Below are 13,947 nucleotides of genomic sequence, written 5' to 3' on the forward strand. Positions count from 1 at the left end.
TATGGCTATTAATTCTTTGTCTATTATATTGATATATGCTGGCAATATTTTTTTCTAGTCTATAACTTGGCTTTGAAAGTTGTTTATGGTGTCTTTTGCTAATCAGAAGTTTTAAATGTTTATGTAGTCAAATGTATCCATTTTATAGCTTCCTTGCTTAAGGAAGTCTATACTATACCAAGGTTATAACCATATTCTCTTGTGTTTTTCTTTTAATTTGTTTGGAGTCTTAATTTTCATGTTTTGCTCTTTTAATTCACCTGGGATTTATTTATGTTGCAGCACGAAGTAAGGATCTAATTTTTTTCCTCCCAAAATGGATAGCCAATTCTTTATTATTAGTTTGTTCATCCTTTCACAATTGATATGGGATGCCATTGTATCACAAACTGTACTCTCATATAAATGCATCTATTTCTCAATCTCATTCTATTTTATGGATGTATTTGTCTTTTCTTGCACTAATACTACACTGTTTTAATATTTTGATAGAAGGAACTAGCTTCATCATATATCATCTTTTACAAAAATGTAGCTAGATTGTACATTTTCTCTTTTAGATGCATTTAAAAATTAGCTCATCAAGGTGAATAAAATACCCTATTGGGATTTTGATTGGGAAGGAAAACATTTCTCTAGCATAGTTTTATTGGCCATGTAGTAATACATTGTATGTTTGTACCATATTTTACTTAAAAATTTCTCATTGTTAGTCCAAAATAACCCTTTTAAAATATTGCCTTGTAATTTGGCTTTTTAAAAGATTGAGATATAATTGACATATAACATTGTATTAGCCCAAGGTGTACAACACTGTGATTTGATATATATATATATATTGCAAAATGATTCGATTGTGTATGTATATATATGTACACAACATCTTCTTTATCCATCCATCCATGGACAGTTAGGTTGCTTCCATGTCTTGGCTATGGTAAATAATGCTGCAATGAACATGGGGGTGTAGGTATCTTTTTGAGTTAGTGTTTTCATTTCCTTTCATTTCACATACCCAGAAGTGGAACTGCTGGATCATATGGTAGTTCTATTTTTAATTTTTTGAAGAATCTACATAGTGTTTTCACACAGTGCCTACACCAATTTATATTCCCACCAGTGGTGCACAGGGATTTCCTCCACATCCTTGCCAACACTTGTTATTTCTTGTCTTTCTGATAATAGCCATTCTGACAGGTGTGAGATGGTATCTCACTGTGGTTTTGATTTCCATTTCCCTGATGATGTGATGTTGAGCACCTTTAAAAAAAATTAGGGTATTCTTGAGTTGTGGGTTTTGTTTAAAGCTTTTACTGGCTTTGTAAATTAATAAGTACTGATTTGTTCAACTGAGATAGATGTGCCCTGTGTTGCATTTACATAATCATGAAAAAGCTAAGTTAGGGTCAGATTTAACTTAGATGATTTGAGTGGCTAAGATTTGTCAACTTAACAGACTTATTTTTTATCTCCCTAGTTAAACATGTAGCAGTGGGTTAAAAACAACAACAACAAACAACTTAATGAAACAATAGAAAATTTCTACCCATGATAATCAAGTTACATTGACATTTGACAGATGGAAGCATAAGATTTAATTTAGATAGCCTGTCAAATAAGATGTGCACAAGGTCAGGGAGTGATGATTAACCCTTATGGAGAGTGAAAGGCCAACTGAAATCAACACCTGTTGGGGAACAAAAAATACAGTGACTCTACCACTAGCATTTACCGTCAAGGGCAGGGTTAACTTTGCAAATCTGCCCAAAATGGAGCATCTGATTTGCTGAATTGTTTGCACTTACCATATTTACAACATACTTGAAATTACTACTGACCTTCCATTTGTTCAGTTGAGGGAGAGGAGTGCAAATTCAAGCATGTTAGTTAGTGGGAATTTTCCTTTTAACTGTCTGGTAAATATTTACTGAATTAAAGCATTTTCTTGCAACCACCATACATACTAGGTCATATCGTTATAGTCACACTGAGTTTCTGTCCTTCTTCCTAAGTGCTTTAAAAATTATGTCTAACGTGTTAAATCATTTGGCTGAGGACTCATGCTACAGAAATCTCTCTTGCATTATTGTAACTTTTCTACATAATAAATACCCTTACTCAGTGTTTAATCTTAGCCTTGAAAATCAAGAGCATTAACGTGGAGCCGAGTAGTATAAGCTTAGAGTGTGGACTGCATGGGTAAACTGAAATAGGATGAGAGAGGAAGCATCATGTAGCTGTTTATTGTTCAGATGACTTTTACATCTTTTTAAAAATCTATTAAAAGATAAGTATTCCATGGTGGTTTTATTTTATATTGATATATCACTAAAAATGGAATAGCGAATTCAGTTCAGTTTTATTCTACCTGGGTTTTGTTTCTGTTTTCTTTGTGTGCCTGTGTGTGTGTGTGTGTGTGTGTGTGTGTGTGTGTGTTTGACATCAAAGCTGGTTTTGTACAATTAGCTTTGCTTTTTTAAATTGTTATTTAGGTTTCTTAGAAGTGTTTCCTATTTTAAAATACTGGCTTTAGTCTCTTTTATTAGAACCTCCTGTAAATATCTAGGCTGCTGTTTAGTTCACTGAAAGAATTCTAAATAAGATGAACAAGGTCCAGATTAGTTAGTTCATGAGAACTTATTTAAATAAATAATTCTGATGTATTGTGGTCACCACAAGAGGAATTATAATACCAAAATCAATGATAAATAAAGACAGTAAAACAGTTTAACATGAATAGGAAATAAATGAAAAGTGAATTAAATTTTTATATTTTAAGTTTCTCGATATTTTACTGTTTTTTTCCTCGCTGCATAAAAAGAGAGCAGACTAGCAATAACGAGAAAGATCTGACAGATGTTCTAGAGCAAAAGGCTTCATCAGTTTATGTCTCATGATCCTATTAAGACAATGAACTAATTGTTTATTTGTTAAAATCTAAGTGATGCTGTAAGATCGAAAAAATGTCACAGCCCTTTTTAACAACTTTGTATGTTGACAGATGGTAAATGGTCTTCTTGCAGTGATATAAAAATACTGGGGGCTTCCCTGGTGGCTCAGTGGTTAAGAATCCACCTGCCAATGCAAGAGAGACAGGTTCGAGACCTGGTCCAGGAAGATCCCACATGCGATGGAGCAACTAAGCCCGTGCACCATAACTACTGAGCTTGCGCTCTAGAGCCTGTGAGCCACAACTACTGAAGCCCATGTGCCTAGAGCCCGTGCTCTGCAACAAGAGAAGCCATCACGAGAAGCTCGCACACCGCAACGAAGAGTAACCCCCACTCACTGCAACTAGAGGAAGCCCGCGCGCAGCAACAAAGACCCAACGCAGCCAAAAATAAATAAAGAAAAATTAAAAAAAAAATACTGAATCACTACACCTGAAACTTATGTAATAGTGTATGTTAATTATAACTTAATTTTTTTAAAGTTACATTCTTAGTTTCAGCTACATAAGACTTGCATTTCCCCCAACTCATGTCTTTTTGGCTTTGAAGATTTATTAATAATAATAATTATTATTATCGCACTATGTGGCTCACTGCACAAAATATGCTGATGTATTTCAAGAGTTTATGAGTGTAAGCAGTGGATGACATCTTCACAGCCTAGTAAACCAACAGATAATTTTGTTACATCAGACCCATGATGAAGTTTCAAGACTGTATGTAGAGATGACCCTAAGTTAGTGCCATAGGAACTTGAATCTGTCAATATTGCATAACAGTTAACATTAACTCAGCATTTACTATGTAGCTCTATGCTACATGCACTCCATTGTTTATCCTACTTATCCTGTCAGTCCGGTGAGGTAGGTACAGTACTGTTATAATCCATTTTATTAGTGATATCATTGGCACCAATAAGGTGATTGTTGAAAGTCACATAGCCAAGTAAACAATGGACACAGGATTTTGAAAAGTTAATATAAATGATAATTGTCCTTCACTTGCTTTTTTCATTGAGAATATAGATGACATTCCCATATGCTTTTATGGATCTACTTGAATTCTTCTAATGATTACAAAGTATTTCCTAGTGTAGGTGTATCATAATGTCTGTAGCCATCTCATTCACATTTGATGGACATATAGGCTGTTTCTGGTTTCTCACTGTTAGAGATAATACAGCAGCAAACATCATTGGCTATGTAGCCTTCCACACATTTGTGTTGTGTGAAAGGTTCTTTTGTTGTTGTTGTTCAAGAGTGCTTATTTTTTATTTATTTTTTATTGAAGTATAGTTGATTTACAATGTTGTGTTAGTTTCATGTGTAAAGCAAGGTGATTAAGTTATACATACATATATATATATTCTTTTTTTTTTTTTTTATATTTATTTATGGCTGTGTTGGGTCTTCGTTTCTGTGTGAGGGCTTTCTCTAGTTGCGGCAAGTGGGGGCCACTCTTCATCGCGGTGTGCGGGCCTCTCACTATCGCGGCCCCTCTTGTTGCGGCCACTCTTGTTGCAGAGCACAGGCTCCAGACGCGCAGGCTCAGTAGTTGTGGCTCACGGGCCTAGTTGCTCCACGGCATGTGGGATCTTCCCAGACCAGGGCTCGAACCCGTGTCCCCTGCATTAGCAGGCAGACTCTCAACCACTGCGCCATCAGGGAAGCCCCTATATATCTATTCTTTTTCAGATTCTTTTCCATTATAGATTATTACAAGATATTGAATATAGTTCCCTGTGCTCTACAGTAGGTCCTTGCTGTTTATCAATTTTATATATAGTAGTGTGTATCTGTTAATCCCAAACTCCTAATTTATCCCTCCCCTGCCATTACCCTTTGGTAACCATAAGTTTGTTTTCTATGTCTGTGAGTCTATATCTGTTTTGTAAATAAGTTCATTTGTATCACTTTTTTAGATTCCACATATTGTGTTGTGGGAAAGGTTCTTAACAGTAGAATTATTGCTCAAAGAGTTTGTCTTTTAAATCTTTATATGTTAAATTATTTATCATTAAATTCCTCTCCAAAAAGATAGTACCAATATATACTCTCTCCCTTTGTCTGTCTTCCTTTCCAACTCTGGAGATTTTTAGTTTTAAAAATTTTACCAATTGGAAAGGTGAAAAAAATAGTATTTGATTAAAAAGTCCTATTATTTCACCACTAATGAGATTGAGCATATTTTTGTAAGTATTAACTCTCATTTTTAGTGTGGATTAATTACATATTTTGCCGATTTTTCTTTTCTTTTTTTCTTGTTGAATTATGGGAGCTTGTATATGGAAATTAATCCATTATCTTACATGTTGCTAATATTTTCACCCATCTCAACTGTCTTATTTATTTATTTTTATTGAACTAAAATTGACATATAACATTATATTTGTTTCAGGCGTACAGCATAATGATTTGATATCTGTATACATTGTGAAGATTACCGCAGTAAATCTAGTTAACATCTGTCACCGTACACAGTTAGAAAAAATTTTTTTGTGTGATGAGAACTTTTAAGACCTACTCTCTTATCTTTGAATTTTATTTATGGTCTTTTGCCATGTAGAAATTTTATACTTTTATGGTTTTTGGCACTCCTTTATGGTTTCTCTGATTGGGTCCAGAGTAATTTTTGTTTTTTTTCCAGAGTGATATCTTTAAAAACACAGATTTGATCCTTTCTCTGCTTAAGAAAACCCTCGGTTGCTTCCCATTGAGAGGCACTATAATACAGCGTTTGAGGACATATAATGTGGACGTTTTGCTAGGTTTGAAACCTGGTTTTCCTACTTAGCTAGCTGTGGGACACTGGCAGGTAGTACCTGTTTTGTGCCTGTTTCCTCATGATAGTGATGTCACCTTGTCCAGTTGTTGAGAGTATTAAATGGGTTAATATGTTTCAGTGCTTTGGACAGTACCCCGCTCATGGTGAATCCTCAGTATGTGTCAACTGCGTTACTCCTACTCTTCCTGTCCAGTTTCATGGTGTGCCACTTACCCGGGTGGTTCCCATGCTCCAGCCACAGTGGCCTGCACTCAGTTCCTCCCCACCGTAGAGCCTTTGTATGTGCTGCTCCCTATTCCTGGACTATTTCCTTTCTGCCCTTTTTGCCTAACTGCTGTTTCCCCTTTCGTGTCAGCTTAAATACCTTTCCCCGCCCCAGGGATGCTGTCAGTGACCTCTTAGTTTAGGTTAGGTCTGCCATTATGTTCTATCTTAGCACCCACTGCTGCTTTTCCTTCATAGCACTTTAAATAATTGTTTTAAATTGTTGGCTTAAATTGTCTTACACCAGGTGAAAATAAGCATCATGAATGCAGGAACCAAGTGTCTCTTGATTGCTTTACCCTTATTCCCTAGAATAGTGGATGGTAATGAGCTGGTGTTTAATAAATATGGGGAGTGAATGAATTAGCAGATGGAATGGTACAGTTTGAATGTTTTGGGCTTGGGGTAGGAAAGTAAACTGAGAGAAGAAAGCTTATTTAGAGGCTTTAAATCTCACTACCAGGATTCTATTCAGTTGTTCCTATCTGTGAAAGTGTGAGTTTCAGTGCTTATGTTGTATGAAAAGATTTTGGATAACTGGCAGTTACCTCAAATGGGATATCCATAATTTTAACTATTATTAAGATTTTCTCTATGCTCAATATGAAATTTAGTTTTAAAATCTGAAAATGTTACACTCATTTTACAGATTTTAAAAATGGACATAATATAGTCTGTATAAGATTGCATAGTTAGTTATGGGTAGAGCTGGGGCTAGAATCTGGGTATCCCTATCACCCAGCTCATGCTGTTGTACTTGAGGTAGCTTGTACCTTTTCAAAGAGTATGTTAAAATTTAAACTAATTTTTTCTTAGTGTTTAAAAGATGTTTATGATGATCTATTACTGGGGATCTAATACAGAATCAGAATCTTTTTGAGAGGTTCAGAGTTGTTTGCTCTTGTAGGTATCACCCAGGCAGCTGTGGCTGTTGAGTTCCTATTCCACCTTTATAGTTTTCTTCATTGTTGCCCTTGAGGTTAGTTCACATCACACCTTCCTGCAGCAGCTCCTTTTCCCCCTTGCATTTACTCTTTCTAATCTGTTAGGCATATATAAAGGCAGTATCTTAGATTGTTTTACATGTATGTAAAGCAAGAATAAATAGATTCATCCATGCTGCAGCATGGATGGGCCTCAAAAACATGCTGAGTGAAAGAAGTCAGGTGCAAAAGACCACATGTTGTATAATTTCATTTGTGTGAAATGTCCAGAAGAGGCAAAATCTCTAGAGGCAAAAGCAGATTAGTGGTTGCCTGAGGCTAGGGATGGAATGGAGAAGAACTGCAAGTGGGGAATGAAGTTTCTTTCCAGGGTGATGGAAATATTCTAAAATTGGATTATAGTGATGGTTATACAACTCTGTAAATTTATTGAAAATTATTGAATTGTACACTTAAAATGGGAAATTTTGGCATGTGAATTATATCCCAATAAAGCCTTTTAAAAAAAGAATAAATGGTTTCAGAGGTTATTTTGGAGGGATTGAGCTCTCTTTATAAGTGTAATTGTAGACAAATATAGTTGATACTTTTTGGTTCTGCATAATATTCTAGGTAAATGAAATGGAAAACTAGATAAAATAATATGTCGTATCCTGAATCTTATTTACTGGTTAAGACAGGGCATTGAAAGCTAACTTTTCCCCCCAGGATTTCATTAGGAATTAGAGTTTTTGTGGATGGTGGTGCTCAGTATTATAATCTAAGTTGAAGGGGTAGTGATTCATATATATGTTTATTTGTTGTGATTTTTAGATATCAAGATCTTGATAGCTCTTTCTCTCTACACACACACACACACACACACACAGTCTTCAAAATTAGAAAAGGTGTCAAATTTTTTTTCTCTAATTCCATCTATTCTGCCAGTGTATTTTTGTTTTATCTGCCCTTTCAGCCCACCTGAGTTGTCATGTCTTATGACTGAATAAACACTGGGCTGCAGCCTGTTAATGTGTTCTTTTTGATTTTTCAGCACTTTCATTTGGACCCTTGGATGCCCATTGAACAGATGCTTGAGAACTGCAAGTAATCTTCAGATTGTAGCATAACTATAAGGCCTGTCCTCTGTGTGGGGAGGAGATCACCCATGTGCTGTGGAAATGAACGGGGAGCAGCAGATTGATGCAGGTATTGGTTTTGCTGAGCAAAATCCATTCTTCAGAGTGCAGAATTCCATTACTTACCTGTGTTATGTTGTCTGGCTTATCTTTCTACCACTAAATGGGAAGCTCTTTGAAGACATGAGTTGTCTTTCTTTGTACCTGGCAGAGAACCTGGCACTGAGTTGGCGGGGGGGGTACTCAGCATGTTTGTTGAAAAAGTAAATAACTTTTACGAGCAGACTTCATTAAAAAAAAAAAGAAAGTTAGGTTCTTTTGAGGTAATTATCAATTCATAGGAGCTTGCAAAAATACTGACAGTTCTCATGTACCATTCACCCAGTTTCTACTGTAAGTTACATCTCATTTAAGTATAGTACAATATAAAAGCTAGGAAATTGATCTATGTATAAAATGTATGTAGTTCTGTCATTTTATCATGTGTAGATTCCTGTAACCACCACCTCAGTCAAGATACAGAACTATTCCATCACCACACAGAGCTCCTTTGTACTGCCCCTTCATAGTTACACCTACTCCTCTTCCCCAATATTCCCTAACCCCAGGTAACCATTAATCTGTTCTTCATCTCTATAATTTTGTCATTTCCAGAATGTTACATAAATAGAACCACACAGTATGTGACTTTTTGAGATGGGCTTTTTTCACTGAAAATAGTGCCCCTGAGATCCATCCAAATTCTTGAATGTATCAGTAGTCTGTTCCCTTTTATTGCTTGGTAGTATTCCGTGGATATACTGCAGTTTGGTTAACCGTTCATCTGTTGCAGTACATTTTGGTTGCTTCTAGTTTTTGGTTTTTATGAATAAAGCTGCTATAAACAATCATATACATAAAATTTCGTTTTTCTGGGATAAATGCCGAGGAGCACACCTACTTTCCAGAGTGGCTGTACCATTATGCATTCTTAGCAGCAGTATGTGAGATCTGATTTCTTCACATCCTCACAGCCGTTTGGTATTGTCACTATTTTTATTTAAGTCATGCTGATAGATGTGTAATGATAGCTCATCCTGGTCTTAATTTTCTTTCCCCTATTGGCTGAATGCAAATGATGTTGAACAGGTGATGCAGGTGATGTTGAACAGGTGCTTACTGCCATCCCTGTATCCCCTTCAGTACCATGTCTTCGTATTTTTGGCTCATTTATTAATCATACCGTTTGTTTGCTTTTAATAATTTTTTTAACTATAGAGGTTTCCTGAAAACATCTTTATTGAAATATTTTTCTTTTTTTTAAGATATAATTCACATACTATAAAATTTACACTTTGAGAGTATACATACAGTTCAGTGGTTTTTAGTATATACACAAAGTTGTGTGACCAACACTACTACCTAATTCCAGAACGTTTTCATCACTCCTCAGAAGAAACCATTAGCAGTCATTTCTTGCTTAATCTACCCTCTGGCAACCATGTCTACTTTCTGTCTCTACAGATTTACCTATTCCTACTTTCTTTGTATTAATGTTTGCATGGTATATCCTTTTCATCCTTTCACTTTCTTTTTTTTTTTTTTTAATTTTATTTATTTTTGGCTGCACTGGGTCTTTGTTGCTGTGCGCAGGCTTTCTCTAGTTGTGGCGAGCAGGGGCTACTCTTCGTTGCGGTGTGTTGGCTTCTCATTGCTGTGACTTCTCTTGTTGAGACGCACAGGCTCTAGTCACGTGGGCTTCAGTAGTTGCAGCACGCAGCTCGGTAGTTGAGACATGCAGGCCCTAGAGCGCACAGACTGGCTTTAGTAGTTTCGGCGTGTGGCTCAGTAGTTGTGGCCCATGGGCTTAGTTGCTCCACGGCATGTGGGGTCTTCCTGGCCCAGGGATCGAACCTGTGTCCCCTGCATTGGCAGGCGGATTCTTAACCTCTGCGCCACCAGGGAAGTCTCTCATCCTTTCACTTTCAACCTGTGTAAATTGTTATATTTGGAGTAAGTTTCTTGTAACAGCATGTAGTCATTAAAAAATATTTTTTTCAGTCTTGTAATTGGTGTAGACCATTTACACTTAATGTAATTATTGATATGTTAGGGCTCACGTCTGCCATTTTTGTCCATTTGTTTTCTCTGTTTTTTTAATACATTTATTTATTTATTTATTTATTTTTAGCTGCGTTGGGTGTTCGTTGGTGCCCACAGGCTTTCTCTAGTTGCTGCGAGCGGGGGCTGCTCTTCGTTGCGGTGCGCGGGCTTCTCATTGTGGTGGCTTCTCTTGTTGCGGAGCACAGGCTCTAGTCACACGGGCTTCAGTAATTGTGGCTTGAGGGTTCAGTAGTTGTGGCTTGCGAGCTCTAGACCACAGGCTCAGCAGTTGTGGCACACGGGCTTAGTTGCTCCACGGCATGTGGGATCTTCCCGGACCAGGGCTTGAACCCACGTCCCCTGCATTGGCAGGCAGATTCTTAACCACTGTGCCACCAGCGAAGCCCTGTTTTCTCTGTTTTTTTGTTCCTATCTTTTCCTGCCTTCCTGTGGGTTACTTGAACTTTTTTTTAGAATTTCATTTTGATTTGTCTGTACACTGTTCTTGAGTGTTTCTCTTTGTATAGCTTTTTAGTGGTTGCTCTAGGTATTACATTATATATACTTATCACACTCTGCTGGTTTTATCATTTTGTTAATTTGAGTGAAGTGTAAAAATTTTACCTATTTTTATGTCTCTTTACCTACTCTTATTTATAATAAACTTGTCTTAAATATTCGTCTACATGTTTTGAGAACCACATCAGATATTGTTAAAAGTTTTGCTTCAACTGTCAAATATAATTTAGAAAATTCAAGAGGAGAAGGAAAATGTATGTTTTCCAGTATTTTTACTCTTTTCAGTGTTCTTTATTCCTTCCTGATTTTCCAAGATTCCTTCTCTGTCATTTCATTTCTGTTTATAGAATTTCCTTTAGCCATTTTGTTAGGGTAGGTCTCTTGGTGATAGAATTCATTAGTTTCCCTTCATCTGAGAATATCTTAATTTTGCCACTCATTATTAAAGGCTGTTTTTGCTAAATATAGAATTCTGAGTTGAAAGTTCTTTTCTTCATCTCCTGAAAAATATGGTGCCTTCTGGCCTCCCTTTCTGATGAAAAATTTCCTGTCATTGGAATTCTGTCTCCCACCACTCCCCTTAAAAGAGGTATTGTTTCTCTTGCTGCTTTCAGGATTTTTTGTCTCTAGTTTTCAGCAGTTTGACTCTGTGTATCTGTGCACAGATTTCCTTGGGTTTATCTTGTTGGGAGTTTTCTCACCTTCTTAAAACTATAGGCTTACGTCTTTTGACAAATTTGGAACATTTTCAGCCATTATTTCTTCTAGGACTTTTTCTGCCCTGTTCTCTTTCTCTTCTTTTGGGACACTGAAGACACTTTTATTAGATCTGTTGCTATTGTCGCACAGCTCTGTGAGGCTCTTTTCATTTTTTTTTCTCTCCGGTGTTGAAATTGGGTGTTTTTTATTGCTCTTTAATTTTGGTGTTTTTTTCCCTGTCCTCCTCATTCTGCTGTAGAGCTTATCTATAGAGGAGTTTGTTTTGTTTTGTTTTTTGGTTATTGTATTTTCAGTTCTAAAATTTCTGTCTTGAGCTGGGGAGGAATGAAAGATGGGAATAGCTCCAACTTAAGAGCCACAATCCCACTATTCTAACAGAGGTTCTGTAACTTGTCTTAATAGATGCTTTTCAGTTTGTTCTGTGCCTTCAGTTAATTTCAGAACTTTGAAATGGTCAATTTTCATTGTTTAGCCAGTATTTTTGCTGCTTTTCTGGAAGAGTGGGTTCACTGAGGTACTCACTCCGCTATTTAGGAAGTTGATTTGTTTTCTTTTAAGTGTTATTATTAACTCATATCGTATATACATTACATATATATTTTATATATAAATTTGAATCCATTGCTGTCATCATTCATTTGATGATCAAATTGCCTCATTCTAGACCAATGAGAGTTCTTTCAGATTGGTTCCTGTGTTCTTTGGATGTGACGTCATATATCTTTGATAGTTATAGTCCTTGCTTTCTGGCATAATAAGATTCCAAGGTCCCTCTTGCACGTTTCCTGCCCCAAGCTTGCAATCTGCCATTTCTCGGAGGAGCTCTTTTTTTTTAAAGTGGATATGATATTTACAGTCTACAGTCCAGGTGCTGGGGTGCTCATTGATAGCAGATTGCCATTTCTTCTAGGTCTTATCTAGACATAGCTAGGAAATACACGTCTTTTGAAGAGAAAAGAAAATCAGATGGCTTCATCTGATATTTACAATTTTAATTTAAAATTACAGGGTTTTTATTTCTTTGATTTTATATTTGTGTCTCTTTTCTTTTAGAAATGTGTTGTTTTGTAATGTCTTTAGTATCACTTATTTGTTTTTATCCTATAATATTCATATAATTTTTTCACAATAACAATACCAGCCTTCCAAATATCAGTAGGATAATAGTGTATAGTTTAAGATCTCTTTATGGTTTTGCCTTTAGATATATTCCACTTGGGTTTGCAGTCAAAATTTTGTATTTTATTAATGACTTAAAGGGATCCTGTTTTCTTTGCGGTTTTGACACCAACAGTTAGGCATATTTGTTTAAGTTCATTTTCAGTTTTTAGAATTTTTAATTTAAATGTTTCTAAATTGTGTAAGTATATACATAGTTACAAAGTCAAAATTATATAACAACATTCCCACTTTCAACCTGATAGTATTCATCCTTTTTATTCTTCTCCATATATATAACAAGTTTTATTACTTTTTATTCTATTTTTCATGTTTTAAAATGTAAAAAGATATGTGTGAGCATTTACATATATATTCATCTCTCTCTCACCTTATACAAAAACGAGAGCTACAATGAAAACTGCTCTGTGTTTTGCTGTTTCACTTAGTGTATACTGAAGATTATTCCACATCAGTATGTGGAAATCATTCTCATTCTTTTTTACAGATGTATAGTACTGGATGTATATACCGTATTTTATTCACCCTGTTCCTTATTGATGGACATTTGGGTTGTTTCCAGTCTTGGTATTACATATAGTACTGCAATGAATAGCTTTGTACATATGTCTTTTTGTATTTTTGCCAGCATATCTTTGGGATAGATTCCTAGAAGTGGGATTGCTGGATCAAAAGGTAAATACGTATGTAATTTTGCTAGATATTGCCAAGTTCTTTCACCGGGGTTATGTCGTTATGCTTTACCTGCTTAATTACCTGCCTCACCATGGAGTGTGTTGTCAGACTTCGGAATTTTTTCCATCTGATATCTCAATGTAGTTTCCATTTGCATTTTAAAAAAATGAATAAATTTGCACACGTTTCCATATGTTTAAAGACTATTTGCATTTTTAAAAAATAAATTCTCGGGACTTCCCTGGTGGCGCAGTGGTTAAGAATCCGCCTGCCAATGCAGGGGACATGGGTTCAAGCCCTGGTCCGGGAAGATCCCACATGCCATGGAGCAACTAAGCCCATGTGCCACAACTACTGCGCCTGCGCTCTAGAGCCCGCGAGCCACAACTACTGAGCCTGCGTGCCGCAACTACTGAAGCCCGCACACCTAGAGCCTGTGCTCCGCAACAAGAGAAGCCACCGCAATGAGAAGCCCACGCACCGCAATGAGAAGCCCACGCACCGCAACGAAGAGTAGCCCCTGCTCGCCGAAACTAGAGAAAGCCTATGCACAGCAGTGAAGACCCAATGCAGCCAAAAATAAAATAAATTTATTAAAAATAAAATAAATAAATTCTCTTTTCATGTGTTTTGCTGACTTTTCTATCAGATCATTAGTCTAGTTTCTTCTCAGTTTTTAGGTAGTTTTTGATGAATGAGAGATTTTAGTCC

The 13,947-nt window shown here is 36.3% G+C and overlaps 1 protein-coding gene across 9 annotated transcripts in view; it reads left to right on the forward strand.

The window, feature by feature from the left end:
• The window catches only part of SFMBT1 (Scm like with four mbt domains 1), a 138,745-nt gene that overhangs the window by 67,400 nt on the left and 57,398 nt on the right, over positions 1–13,947 (forward strand). For all 9 annotated transcript variants that reach the window (XM_082348159.1, XM_082348162.1, XM_082348157.1 and 6 more), the window contains one exon: positions 7,977–8,131. In XM_082348159.1, the coding sequence (XP_082204285.1) occupies positions 8,104–8,131 (28 nt within the window). In that variant the 5' untranslated portion in view covers positions 7,977–8,103. The remainder of the gene's footprint in view (positions 1–7,976; positions 8,132–13,947) is intronic.

This window comes from Balaenoptera borealis, assembly GCF_965194805.1.
Source record: "Balaenoptera borealis genome assembly, chromosome: 12".
Lineage (NCBI taxonomy): Eukaryota > Metazoa > Chordata > Mammalia > Artiodactyla > Balaenopteridae > Balaenoptera > Balaenoptera borealis.